Source organism: Oncorhynchus masou, chromosome 25 (genome assembly GCF_036934945.1).
Source record: "Oncorhynchus masou masou isolate Uvic2021 chromosome 25, UVic_Omas_1.1, whole genome shotgun sequence".
Lineage (NCBI taxonomy): Eukaryota > Metazoa > Chordata > Actinopteri > Salmoniformes > Salmonidae > Oncorhynchus > Oncorhynchus masou.
This window is the reverse complement of record NC_088236.1, coordinates 29,530,480-29,545,473: the sequence shown is the minus strand read 5'-3', so window position 1 is coordinate 29,545,473 and position 14,994 is coordinate 29,530,480. Positions and strand designations below refer to the sequence as shown.

The following is a 14,994-nucleotide window of genomic DNA, read 5'->3' as shown; positions in this document are numbered from 1 at the left end:
ACTTCGGTGATGTCATCTATAAAATAGCGTCCAACACTCTACTCAACAAACTGGATGCAGTCTAATACAGTGTCATCCGTTTTGTCACCAAAGCACCATATACTACCAATCACTGCGACCTGTATGCTCTCGTTGGTTGGCCCTTGCTTCATACTCGTCGCCAAACCCACTGGCTACAGGTTATCTACAAGTCTCTGCTAGGTAAAGCTCCGCCTTATCGCAGCTCATTGGTCACCGTAGCAGCACACACTCGTAGCACGCGCTCCAGCAGGTATATCTCACTGGTCACCCCCAAAGCCAATTCCTCCTTTGGTCGTCTTTCCTTCCAGTTCTCTGCTGTGCCTGAGCTATTGATGTGCAAAATAGCATTGCATTTAAATGACTCAATACACTTCAAACATGTAATAACCTTTGTTCATTGATGTGAAGCACTACACTTGAAATCCAGTTTATTCAGCCTTTAACAACATGTAGGCCTTAATTGAATCAATAACTTCAATGGAAATGAATGACAACATTCTCCCTTATGGTCTTTTAAGGTTGAGCAACTTTGCTGCAGTGTGACTGGGTTTGGATTCCAGCTGTGAGTAAAGGCTTTTAATCCTCAGAGGGGGGTCTCGCGGATGATTCTGGCAGAGCTGCAGCGCAGCTGCTGGAATGATTCATGACATGCACCGGTCTTTTCTTTACTGTGGTAATCATTCTATAATAACAACCTTTCTTTTACATTTCTCTTTTCATCATCAGCAAATTATTCAGGATCAAAAGTATTCTCATTAATTACTATCCCCATTACATGATTCAGAACAAACGACTGATAAAGCCGAATTTGAGCAATGAGCAGATAGAGCAAGTTTCCCGACACTGTGGGTATGTCTCAGTAGTCTGAATTGGCTTCCTCTCCTCATGTCCTTTCATCCATCTCCTTAGCTCCTTCCATCCATCTCCAATCCCTCACCTTTGCTGATCTAAAATTAGGGATATGAGTAAGACATATCAACGTTGTTTCTTTCCGTAGGTCAAATCTTAAGGGTCAGTTGGCATAAACAAAATTAGATTAGGGAAGATACTTTGACTATCGAGATGCAACACATTCTGGGAGTATGTCATTTCTCATATCAATAGACAAGTGCCACCTAGTGGGAAGAAAGCGTAATATCTGCTGCACCTTTGCCCATGAGAGGGTTCGTGCTTTTCAGATGATGCATGTAAAGCCTATATTTTTCCATGTGGTAATACTTGAACGTTTCTCAAGGAAAACAATAGAAGAGAGTTTAGAGGAAAATATTATAGTTTCCTCCAAAAGAGGGGATTAATTGTTGCTGGCTTAACTTTAAACACATCATTTATTATATAGGCAATACTTATGTTTTTGTCGACTTTCTATAATCTCAATTTCACAGTTAGATGGGATGACGCACAGCTATCTGCAAATCCTACACAAAATGCCTTAATTATCCCTCAGTGATGTCCCTGACTTGTCAATTCGTAAAGAAGGCCATTAAAGGGTCGTGGTTGCAAACTGTTGGTTTCTACACAAATCGATGGCAGTAGCATAAAGGATATACATACAAGGAGATTGTATTTACATTTCTCAAGGGCAATGAATGCGCAATGTTATGGGATGTCTATATCACCTTTAAGACTATTTGCCTTCCTATTTCTGGCTGAAACTGGGCTATACATTTATGTCAAATAACCTACACATTTTCAACGGAAATAGAGTACAGCACTAAAATGATGTTTAATTCATTTATGGACAATTACATGTCATTCGATTGAACCGTTTGACACGCACCGTCACTCATCTCCAGACTGTTTTCAAGTTCATTTTATTCACCCGAGCATAATTATTCACATTCGCTCCCACTCACGAGTCGTTTCCAGCGAAATGATATGCAGGTTTGTGAAAACTGCAATTTCTTAATTATTATCAATAACCTAATGAAACAAAGGTGACTGTTGAATCAGCAAACATGAACCCAGAAATTAATACAAGTGCCTATCCAAAAGGAACAATTAAAATAGAAACATTGACTGGCCCTATAGCCTATCGTGTGGCCATAAAGTAGTAGGCTACAATACCGGGACAAAATAAAAATGCATATATTGCCTTTTGGCCAATACGACAAGCCGTGTACACAGTACGTGTAACCTAACCAACCTATCATCCTAAAACCGAGTCCCCGGTAAACTTGGAAAGAATGTACCGGTGAGATTATTAATTACCTACAAGTATATTACAGAAAACTAAAATATATCAGTTTCACTCACCTTCTTCCGGGGCTGCCATTTCATCATATTTGTAAACCAAAAATGTACAGCATCAAGATATTATATAAGAGGAAAATTGAGATTCAAGGGAATTCCAAGAACAAGTCATGCTGCTTCTTGACTTCCCTCAATTTTGCAGCATATTTTCTCCAAGAAGCGGCGCATGATAGGCGATGCACGGTTCTACGTCAAGTGGGGAGAGATGGCACGCGATAGCACCTTTTAATTCAACTGATGGGATGGAGGAGAATATTTTTTACGGTTTTCAGTTCAACCGTTTTGGATAAATAAGACTATGGGCCACGGAGTGTAAAATCCAAACTACAAATCCGAGATGAGCCACCCCTTCTTGTACAGTCCTGTCGGTAGATCGCTCCGCTGGCAGTCTTATAGCAGGGTTTTCGAAGACCTATCCAGTTACTTTGTCTGCGGGACTATGTGGAAATTCATTCTTCAACTTTTTTGTCAACCTCCACGTCGTTCGTGCATTACAAAACCATTAGTCCGACAGCAGAAAATAAACACAAGTCCAACGTTGTGTGCTTATCCCACCGAAATATTTCCAAAACCTTTTCAAAACACAGAAACATTTGACAACTCTTGTTAATTCCTTATCTAACGGTAAAAAAAGTGGCAAATGTCAGTGCCAAAAACAGATCTCTACCGCGAACGTGCTACATACACAGCGCAAAAGAAACAGTCGCGGGAGGAGAGGGGGCAGAAACAAATCCCTGGAATTTCTATGCGAGGAGCTGTAAGGATATCCTGCAACAGCAACAAACTGGACGACACAACTATAATGACTCCTTTCCCTGCTCCTTAGCGCTCGGGATTTGCAGCGCTCAGAGCTGGAACCGAGCAGCACAGGCACGAGCCGGCGCGGTCATACTCTAACCATAGCGCGCGCGACGGATATAAAGCCGATGTGGCCAGAGAAAAGGGTCCAGACAGAGCTGAGCCAACACTGCACTAACACAAGGGCCCCCAGGAAGGTATGGCACAACTATAAAGGCACTGCAACAGTGGAGGAGTAGAACTTGCGCAATACTATGTGAAAGTGAAAAAACATAAACGTCATCCTTGCCACAACACCAACAGCTTTATTTTACTGTATACAAAAAGCATACAGACACATTCATTCACATATCAATGAACTCGTATTTGCTGTTGTGCTGCACAAAGAGGTAGGCCCATAATCCCCTTCAAATAAGATAGAAAACAAGTGTCAGGAGGCCACACCTGCCTAGCAGCTTTCTATAAGCCTCCAGCACCATTCAAGGTATATCCCCTGCACCGTTTATAGTGGCATGGTCTTAATAGATTCTAACAACACAGCTCATGACTCTGGTAGTGTTTTTTTGGGGGGGGGGGATTCCCCCCACCTTTATTTAACCAGGTAGGCCAGTTGAGAACAAGTTCTCATTTACAATTGCGACCTGGCCAAGATACAGCAAAGCAGTGCGAAACAAACAACAACACAGTTACACATGGAATAAACAAACGTACAGTCAATAACACAATGGAAAAGTGTATATACAGTGTGTGCAAAATGTAGTAAGTGTGACAAGTAGTGTCACTGAGGTAGTAGTGTCCTCCCTTTTTGGTGAGTAAGTCTTAATGGGACGTAATGGTGGTACAGGCTATGAGAGTAAACAATATTCTAAAGGACAGATAATGAGTACATAAGGCCTCTGACCCATGTTTCTCTGAAGACAATGACTGGTGTCCACCATTTGTAGCTGCACTAGTTTTCTTTAGTGGTGCAGCTGTCAGACAGAGTTTGTGCTTTTCAGCTGCCTGCCAAGCTTTTTGTTTCTGGCATATTTGGCCACAGACCAGTGATAAAAATCTCACAGCCAGATAAGTGCTACAATTTTCCCAGTCTTGATGATGCAATTCTTGTCACTTGTAATCTTGGTGGGTAGGAGGAAAAGTCAATTGAGAGAGCAGAGCAGAGCCTGGTATTTCTGGGAAGAACCCTCTCACTCCTACTGCGCCCAACCACTGCAAACTAAAGGCAGCCCCACTAGCTCTGACCTGGGCTGACACTGAGGGGGTGGCCATGCCATCTGACTGAGAAGGATGGGACCAGGATGGGGTCAACAAAGTGACAGGCAGCGTGATGGGATTGGTGTCATCAAAATCAATTTACCTCCGTCTCTGACTTAATGTGTACCATTTCCCTCAGTATTTATCTTCATGTGATCTTGTTAAAACGAAAAATTGTAGTGAATTATCCTAAACTAAATTCAGTGTCTAAATGTGAACCTATTAGGAGCTAAAAAATAAGACAAAAAACATCTGGCCTGGTGTCCCTCCAGGGTCAGTAGAGGTCAAAAATGCACCTAGGGGTGACTGTGACAACAAAAGGCAAACAGGAGGGGACACTGACATATGGCCCCTGGACAAAACACTGCAGGGTATAGAGTTGAAACGGCACATGCTAATCCACTTGGATGAACAGGAACAAAATGCAGAGTGGGACGCTGACACTATGAGCACAGCTGGCAGTGTAATTGTAAACCTCCTGGTTGTCACACCATAATGACACTCTCTCCATATGTTGTATGTTCAAGCTCTGTGTGCAATGACAATGCAAGTGTATGTGTGTGTCTACATTTGAACCTTTTGTGGATACCAAGCCATTAACAGGGCAGTACACATACCCCCCACCCTAACACAAATCTGGGTTGTTGGGGTTGGTGTTGCAATTTTTGCCCTCTAATGGCAGCTCAGTCTTCAATATTATTAGTCAGGTGGGCTGGTGACAATTCTAAGGCAAACAGGCACCCTGTGGGCCGCTGCCAACACACAGGATTAGCCCACATCTTATTCTTTAACCCTACTCCCGAAAGACCTCCAAGTGCACTACGTTCACTCACTAAAGAGTTCTGAGTGTACTACACTCCTATGTGCCCTCATTCTAATATTGATATGCTAGCTATCCCAAAATATGAATTTACATTCTCAAACATACTCTATACCTGTGTAATAACACTCTAGTTACTGTTAGGGCTGGGTGGTATAGCGTATGTTACGATATACCTGTCAGGCATAGGTGTATAGGTGGCAGGGAAGTCAGGCGCAGGAGAGTCAAAAGGAGTGTAAAATGGAGTCTTTTAATAAGGTCCACGTAGTATGCTCCATCACACTAAAATGTACACAAACAAACAAACAAACATGGGTACGAGGACCCGACCCTATACAACAATCAAACTACACTGACAATAAAACAATTTCTGACAAAGACATGAGGGGAAACAGAGGGTTAAATACACAACAGGTAATGAATGGGATTGAAAACAGGTGTGTGGGAAGACAAGACAAAACCAATGGAAAATGAAAAATGGATCAATGATGGCTAGAAGACCGGTGACGTCCAACGCCGAGCACCGCCCGAACAAGGAGAGGCAACAACTTCGGCAGAAGTCGTGACAATACCGGTATTGAGGCACGGACCGGTTTGGGTATTACTTTACCTTCTATAATGGTATTTAAATGTTTGGCTTGTCAAATGTGATACGCAGTGTGTAACGTTCATTTTTAGTTTACTTCCCTACTTGAGTCATCTCTCTCTCTCCATGCAGCTTTCCACACAGACCTAGCCCCGCCCACTGTCATTCAAGGAGCGCACGTTCTGTTCCTCGACCACGATACACTTTCATTCAGTCTGCATGGTCAATGCAGCACATGCAACAATGTCGATGACAAAGATGCTGTTTTCACCTTGCTTCTTAATATAAATCATCTAGCGTCCTATAATTACACTATAAGTTTGTGTTTCTTACATATGCAAACAGCTAGTTTGTCTTTTCTTAGCAAGTTGGGACTAAATCTTGTTAGCTGCTAATGCAAATCGATAGTTAGCTAGCTAGCTAGCTTATAAATATACCGAGTCAGAGCCAACGTAATTAGCTATACAGCCTGATAATACCAGTCATGGTGAATACCTAAATCAGCATGTTGTTTGAATTTTCTAAATCAAAGAGGAATACGAGAATAATTAATATTTTAGCTACATGAAGTAGCTAAGAGAAAACATTCAATGTAGCCAAAGACTATAGAGTCCCTGAGCAAACACTTAACAACACTTTGGTTCCTACCCTATCACAATAACTCCTCCCTGGCATTTTCATTCGTTGTCATGTCAAGCAACACTGTATTCAAAGTGCCCACTATTATATACTAAGTATAGAATTACAATAATCATTAATTCCATGATTCCAACAGTTTTGCTCAAAATTGTAATTCAAATTGTAATTGCAACATTTGGTTAAAAATAATGCCTACATTACCCATATCGTGCAGCCCTATGTGGCAGTGTGGAAATTATTTCAAATGAGTGCAGGAAAACAGAAATAGTTGAAAATCCTGAAAATTGTTTGTGTTTGAAGTTGAATTGAACAGTATAAAACAATCAGAATAGAGAAAGGTCCTTTAACATCCCTTAGAATGTACAGTATGTGTTGGGTCACACACTACTCATAAAGCACATTTAGAACTTTTATCACTCAAAACATCAAATACCATCAAATACCATAAAAAAAAAATACTGTGATATGACATGTTAAAAGCAGAGTCATTTAAACATAACATTTAAACATCAGACACAGGTATGAGAGCAATTTATTGCCAAGCTACCCATGTTCATAATAGTCCTAAATCACAAACACATGCACACACATACCCGGACTTTGATCAGGAGCAGATGGCATATAAAACTGACAGTCTAACTACAACATGTTTCAACCATTCAGGTATTTTGAAAACTGACATGTTACATTATCAATAACAACCACTTCTATCATGTATTGTCCAGGAGTGAATTTCCAGTGGTTTTTGTTCCTGGTGGAGCCTGTCATCTGGCCTCTCCATATAGAAGCAGGCTCCCTGTGCGTGCCTCTGCTTTCCCAATCAGAGACGCACAGGAAATCAGACTCAAGCCATCAGAGGGAAACAAAAAAAACTCTTCCATTTTCCTCCAGTTGAGCTGTTTAAAAGTTTCTGCTTCCTTTTCTTGTTCTTGCCAATTAGACCCATTACTACATGTTCTGAATGGGATGTGTGCATATGTTTCTGTATCTCTTTTCAGTGTGTGTGTGTGTGTGTGTGTGTGTGTGTGTGTGTGTGTGTGTGTGTGTGTGTGTGTGTGTGTGTGTGTGTATGTGGATGGGTGGGTGCGGATGAAAGACAGACAGAGAGAGAGAGAGAAAGAGAGAGAGAGAAAGAAAGAGCACATTACCCAGATGACAGTAACAGAGGTGGTTTGGCAAAAATGAAAATTAAATTGTCAAAATAGGGATATAAAAACCATTGAAGTAGCAGGCAGTTCTCAGATAGCTCTCCTGCATGTCTTTGTGTCATTTATTTTCACTCAGGCTGCCTGCTCCTGCTCTTAAGTCACTACACTACTGAGCCTAGCTGTCTGACGCACATTTCAATAAACAAAGCCATTTTAATTAGCTGGCTGAAGTTTCCAGGTGGCAAATGCCATGGTAAAAGCATGAAGATACATATCCCCTGCCACACACACACACACACACACACACACACACACACACACACACACACACACACACACACACACTGTGTGAGTTCCAAACCACCATTACTATGAGTAGTTGTCTATAATATATACAGGATCCTCTCAGTGAAGAGGAAAGGCTTATGGGGTTGACTATAGGAGTTGGCCAATTAAACCCATCAGAGAGGGAAAGTTTTTCTAAGAGGCCTATATTTACAACTACAGTACATTTCACATTTACATTTTAGTCATTGACCAGTGGCTCTTATCCAGAGTGACTTACAGTTGGTGCGTTCATCTTAAGATAGCTAGTTGGGACAACCACATGTCTCGTCATAGTAAATACATTTTTCCTCAATAAACTAGCTATCAGCAAAGTCAGTGCGAGTGGGGGAGGGAGAGGAGGGGGTGCAGGGGGATGATTTAAGATACTCTTTGAAGAGCATCTCACCACATGCTCTAATTATGCTAGCCATTCACTTTTTCTTAATCAATAATTCAGGATACAAAAAAAGTGCTTAGTAATCTCTATTTCAATTTTTGTATAATAAATAAAAATAAGTTAAATGTTAAAGTCCTACTCCAGTCTGCTTTTCAGCTGTATATACAGTATATTATTCTGAAAGTATTCAGACCCCTTGATCTTTCCACATTTTGTTACGTTAAAGCCTTATTCTAAAATGTATTTAATACATTTTTTCCTCATCAATCTACACACAATACCCCATAATGACAAAGTAAAAACAGGTTTTTAGAAATGTAAAAAAACAGAAATACCTTATTTATTATTCAGAACCTTTGCTATGAGACTCAAAATTGAGCTCAGGTGCATCCTGTTTCAATTGATCATCCTTAAGATGTTTCTACAACTTGATTGGAGTCCACCTTTGGTGAATTGAATTGATTGGACATGATTTTGAAAAGGCACACACTTGTCTATATAAGGTCCCACAGTTGACAGTGCAGGTCAGAGCAAAAACCAAGCCATGAGGTCGAAGGAATTGTCCGTAGAGCTCCGAGACAGGATTGTGTCAAGGCACTGGGGAAGGGTACATAAAAATGTCTGCTGCATTGAAGGTCCCCAAGAACACAATGGCCTCCATAATGTTTAAATGGAAGACGTTTGGAACCACCAAGACTCTTCCTAGAACTGGCCGCCTTGCCAAACTGAGCAATAGGGGGAGAAGGGCCTTGGTCAGGGAGGTGACCTTGAACCCGATATTCACTCTGTCAGAGCTCCAGAGTTCCTCTGTAGAGATGGGAGAATCTTCCAGAAGGACAACCATCTCTGCAGCACTCCACCAATCAGGCCTTCATGGTAGTGGCCAGACGGAAGCCACTCCTCAGTAAAAGGCACATGACAGCCCGCTTGAAGTTTGCCAAGAACTCTCAGACCATGAAAAACAAATTCTCTGATCTGATGAAACCAAGACTGAACTCTTTGTACTGAATGCCAAACGTCATGTCTGAAGGAAACTTGGTACCATCCATAAGGTGAAGCATGGTGGTGGCAGCATCATGCTGTGGGGATGTTTTTCAGTGGAAGGGACTGGGAGACTAGTTAGGATCGAGGGAAAGATGAACAGAGCAAAGTACAGAGAGAATCTTGATGAAAACCTGCTCCAGAGTGCTCAGGACCTCAGACTAGGGTGAAGGTTCACCTTCCAACAGGACAATGACCTTAAGCACACAGCCAAGACAACGCAGGAGTGGCTTTGGGACAAGTCTCTGAATTGAGTGGCCCAGCCAAAGCCCGGACCTGAACCTGATGGAACATCTCTGGAGAGACCTGAACATAGCTGTGCAGCAACGCTCCCCATCCAACCTGACAGAGCTTGAGAAGATTTGCAGAAAAGAAAGGGAGAAACTCCACAAATAAAGGTGTGCCAAGCTTGTAGCGTCATACCCAAGAAGACTCGAGGCTGTAATCGCTACCAAAGGTGCTTCAACAAAGTACTGAGTAAAAGGTCTAAATACTTATGTAAATGTGATATTTCAGTTTTTTATATTTAATACATTTTCAAAAATGTCTAAAAACCTATTTTTGCTTTGTTGTTATGGGGTATTGTGTGTACGATTTTTATTTTTTTCATTCATATTAGAATAAGGCTGTAACTGTAAGGAATGATGCTGGAGAAGAGCAGCAGGTACGGAGAGTCAAAATTTAATTAGGAACAGACATGGAACAAGACAGGAACAGTGTCAGCACAGGGGTAACAAAGACAGATAACAATCAGTGCAGCAGCGGGGAACAGAGATGGGTAACGGACAAATATACAGTAGGGGAAGTAATAAACAGGTGATTGACTCCAGGTGAGTCCAATAATACGCTGATGCGCGTGACGGGGAAAGGCAGGTGTGCGTACTGATGGTGGCAAGAGTACGTAATGCTGGGGAGCCTGACGCCTTCGAGCGCCAGGGAGGGGGAGCGGGAGAAGGAGTGACAGTAACGTCACAAAATGTGGAAAAAGTAATGTGGTCTGAATCCTTTCCGAATTCACTGTAGCTCCATTCTTGTGTATTTTATTTTATTCCTCTTGTGTTACTATTTAATTACATTTTTATTTTTATTTTGCATCGTTAGGAAGGGCTCATAAGCAAGCATTTACACCCGTTGTATTCAGTGCATGTGACAAATAACATTTTGACATCACAAGTAGGAGGGTGGGTCTTTCCTCTTTTGTTCACTACTGCTCCTCTGTTGTTCCTCAAGGAAGGGGGAGGATGATGAGATCAAAATCAGAGTGTGGTACGCTCAGCTGAACACACCATTGGGTGCACACTGCCTGCTCTCCAGGATACCTACAACACCAGGTGTCACAGGAAGGCCAAGAAGATCATCAGGGACCTCAGGCACCCGAGCCACAGCCTGTTCTCCTTGCTTCAGTCACTCAGACACGGGCAGTACAGAAGCAGCATGGCTAAAACTAAGACTGGCCAATAGCTTCTACCCCCAGACCATCAGGGTGCTGAAAAGCCACCACTAATCAGCTACCTGCTCCCCCTGTCCCTCACATGTCCGCCCGGACTTCTTTCCCATACCCCAACTGACATTTATATTTATCATTATCACAGTTGTAAATATGTATATATTATGATTTAGTTTTTTATTGTTTTATTCACACCAGCAATGTTGGAGCTCAGAGCTGAAGTATTTCACAGTACACTGCAACTACATCTGCGACCCTGTGTACGCGACTAAATACAAATCTAATCAGACCACCTCCATGAATACCGTACTCCTTGAAGTTGCAGTTGTGTCTAAAAAACACTATTTTGCTCAAAACATATTTGTTTACCCTTTAGTGTGTGTACTTTACTGTACTTATAGACTACCGGTCAAAAGTTGTAAATATTTTATTGAAATTTAAGCAGTGAATAACCTGCTTAAATTAAGTCCAGGGAATAATCTGAAATGGAACAAAGGTAAGCAGTAAACTGGTTTAAAAAAAGTTTAGGTTACCAAAAACTGAAAAATAATGTACACTTCAGAGTTGAAAAAAAAATCCCTTTTCAGGGAACATGTAACGGGTTAACAACGTACAGCTGTTCTGCAGCAATGGAAGTAAATTAAGCCTTGAAAGTTGATGCTAACAATTCCTACAGGTGTCCCAACTTTTGTTGATTACTTACAAAACCTCTGCCTGTACTGTATAAAAGCAGTGTTGGAACAGACTGTGTTACTAAACCCTCTTAAGCATTAATTGGACATGATTGTACTGCAGGAAGTAGTATATTGCTATCATAATGGCGGGAAAAGGGCAATTAACAAATTAAGATAGACAGACCATTATAACCCTTAAAAGGTCTTTCCTTTAGAGAAATTGCAAAGAAAGCCAAGGTGTTAGTGAGTACAGTTTCATACACCATCAAAAGGCACTTGGAAACTGGAGGAAACTCTTGACAGGAAGAGGTCTGGCAGATCCAAAGCCACAAAAGAATCAGAAGACAGGTTTCTGAGAGTTAACAGCTTGCGTGATAGGCGGCTCACAGGACAACAGCTTCAAGCACAGCTTAACACTGGTCGACGTAAGCAAGTCTCAGTTTCAACTGTGAAGGGAAGACTTCGAGTTGCAGGTTTGACAGGTCGAGTGGCAGTATGAAAGCCATTGCTAAGATGGCAAAATAAGAAAAAGAGGCTTGTCTGGGCCATGAAGCATCGCCAGTGGACTACTGAAGACTGGAAGAAGGTCTTATGGACCGATGAATCAACATTTGAAATCTTCAGTTTATCACGCAGTGTTTTTGTACGCCGTTGAGTAGGCAAAAGAATGGTTCCTCAGTGTGTGACACCAACAGTCAAACATGGAGGAGGCAGCGTGATGGTCTGGGGATCTTTTGCTGGATCCAGAGTTGGCTACTTGCACAGAGTGGCACCCGGAACCAAAACAGCTACCACAGCATTTAGGCAGCGGCATACAATACCCACTGGTGAACAACTAGTTGGTCAGGAGTTCATCCTACAGCAAGATAATGACCCAGAACATACCTCCAGGCTATGGGGTTCACTCTACAGCAAGATAATGAACCAAAACAAACTTCTAGGATATGTCAGAGCTACCTTAGAAAAAAATAATGAGACTTCAAATCATGGAATGGTGTAACGGTAAATGAGTGAATAGGTGTGGAGTCAGGCGCAGAGAGCAAAGGATACGGGAAAAACACGCTTTAATGTCCAGAAAATCACACAAACAAAAATCAGGCGAACAACACGTGAAGAAATAAAGGACAGCGAAAAAACCCGAAAATGCAAACCACCAACCACTCTAACACATATAGATGAACAAGCCCGCACAAACAGAAGCGGGCTGAACTAACTTAAATAACCCCACCTAACAACCAAACAAGAAACAGGTGAAACCAATTAGACAAAACCAAACGAACACAGAACAATGGATCGGTGGCAACTAGTAGACCGGCGACGACGAGCGCCGAGCGCCACCCGAACCAGAAGGGGAGTCACCTTCGGTATTATTCGTGACAAATGGCCAGACTTAAACCCCATCAAGCTGGTTTGGGATGAACTGGGCAGAAGGTTGAAAGCAAAGCAACCTACAAGTGCCACACATTTGTGGTGAACTTCTGCAAAAGTGTTGGGAAGAACTTTTCAAACAATATTTGATTTCCATTGTAGAAAGAATGGCACGAGTGTGTTTGGCTCGTTTGATGAGTCAAAAATGTAGATTACATTTTGCTAAACAAAACTATTATTTATTTTTGGTTTCCCATGGTTAATTTAATCTATGCTCTATGAGTACATTAAGACATTAAACTGTGTGAATTTCAAGAAAAAAAGGAAAAATTGAGGTGTTCTAAAACTTTTGACCGGTAGTGTACTTGGGATGTCCCTTTCCAACAGTAAAAGTAAAAAAAGAACTGGGCTGGGTATACCTGGTAATACCACTGCAGCCACAAGCACAGATGAGTCCACAGATGAGTCCACAGATGAGCAGCATAGTATTTTTTAACATCCATTACGCAATATTTTACAATAGCAGCTTAGTGAATGTGTGGCCTATTATTGATGGGAAATCTTCAGACACTAATTTCATAATGCATCAATTTAAATATGCAAATATAATTAAGAGTCCTTGATAAATTGCTTCCGCATTAAGACATGACAGATGGATGGATTTGTTTTGAAATGCCTAACAATAACATCATAATAAAAGCGTTAACCAGCTATGTCACCCACCCACTTCCCTTGTGCCATACATCACAACAAACAAATAACCCTCATTACCATTCATTCTAAAAGGTTCCTCTTTGAAGTGTGCTTTATTCTTTTGATGATGTTGTGTCAGGATTTTGCCTTATGTGGACCTTTAAGAGGTGTGTGTGTTTGCATATATGTGTGTGGAGATCAGTGTTGATTAAGTGTCTGGAGCCTGAGGGGGATAATGGGAGCTTCTAATTAATGAGCCAGAGCATATCTCAGAGTCACAGGGTTCTATCTGCACAGAGCAACTATTCTTGCACTCGCGTATACACACGTACACACACACACACACACACACACACACACACACACACACACACACACACACACACACACACACACACACACACACACACACACACACACACCTCCAAGCCCCTCAGTGGGGTTCTTTCTCAGTCCAGTAGCCATCCCTGATAAGTTTCCTCTAACAGGGATGGATGAGGGTTAGCACGTTGACCACCCAACATGCTCACAGACAGTGCGGGAGAGATGGACTCCAAAAATATTTCAAAATCCTTCCTCTTTGTTGGGTACCTTCCCAAAGAGCAGAGAGGACCAGTATGGTGTCAGTATGAATCTAACCCATAACACCAACAAATGCTAAGTAGGGTGAGGGAGGGAGGGGTTAGGGTTAGGGGACTCTCAGATTCCATATTGCTGGTCAGACAGGCAGCTGTCTTATACATATTCCCAGGCAGCTAGAACAAACAGCCCCTGCTCTAGACTAAAGGTTACAGGTTACAGAATCACAGGGACTTAGTGATTCCGTTTCAACATGACAGCGCACTCTAAAGCCCACAGTCAATCTTTAAGTACACTACATGCATACAGATGTGGACACCCCTTCAAATGAGTGGATTTGGCTATTTCAGCCAAAACCATTGCTGACAGGTGTATAAAATTGAGCACACAGCCATGCAATCTCCATAGACAAACATTGGCAGTAGAATGGCCTTACTGAAGAGCTCAGTGACTTTCAATGTGGCACCGTCATAGGACGCCACCTTTCCAACAAGTCAGTTTGTCAAATGTTTACCCTGCTAGAGCTTCCCTGGTCAACTGTAAGTGCTGTTACTGTAAAGTGGAAACATCTACTAGTAACAACGGCTCAGCCACTTAATGGTGGGCCACACAAGCTCACAGAACAGGACCGCTGAGTGCTGAAGCGAGTTGCACGTAAGAAAACACTGTTCATTGGTAGCTTCATGAATTGGGTTTCCATGGTCAGCAGCCGTACACAGGCCTAAGATCACCATTCACAATGCCAAGCGTCAGCTGGAGTGGTGTAAAGTTCACCTCCATTGGACTCTGGAGCAGTGGAAACGCATTCTCTGGAGTGATAAATCAAGCATCACAATCTGGCAGTCCAACGGACAAATCTGGGTTTGGCAGATGCCAGGAGAACACTACCTGCCCAAATGCATAGTGCCAACTGTAAAGTTTGGTGGAGGAGGAATAATGGTCCGGGGCTGTT

The 14,994-nt window shown here is 42.1% G+C and overlaps 1 protein-coding gene across 2 annotated transcripts in view; it reads right to left on the bottom strand.

Annotated features, from left to right (window-relative positions):
- Nucleotides 1–3,053, bottom strand: part of LOC135514089 (tetratricopeptide repeat protein 28-like) — a 225,495-nt gene extending 222,442 nt beyond the window's left edge. For both annotated transcript variants that reach the window (XM_064937284.1, XM_064937285.1), the window contains exon 1: nucleotides 2,275–3,053. In XM_064937284.1, the coding sequence (XP_064793356.1) occupies nucleotides 2,275–2,301 (27 nt within the window). In that variant the 5' untranslated portion in view covers nucleotides 2,302–3,053. The remainder of the gene's footprint in view (nucleotides 1–2,274) is intronic.
- Nucleotides 3,054–14,994: the final 11,941 nt, after the last annotated feature.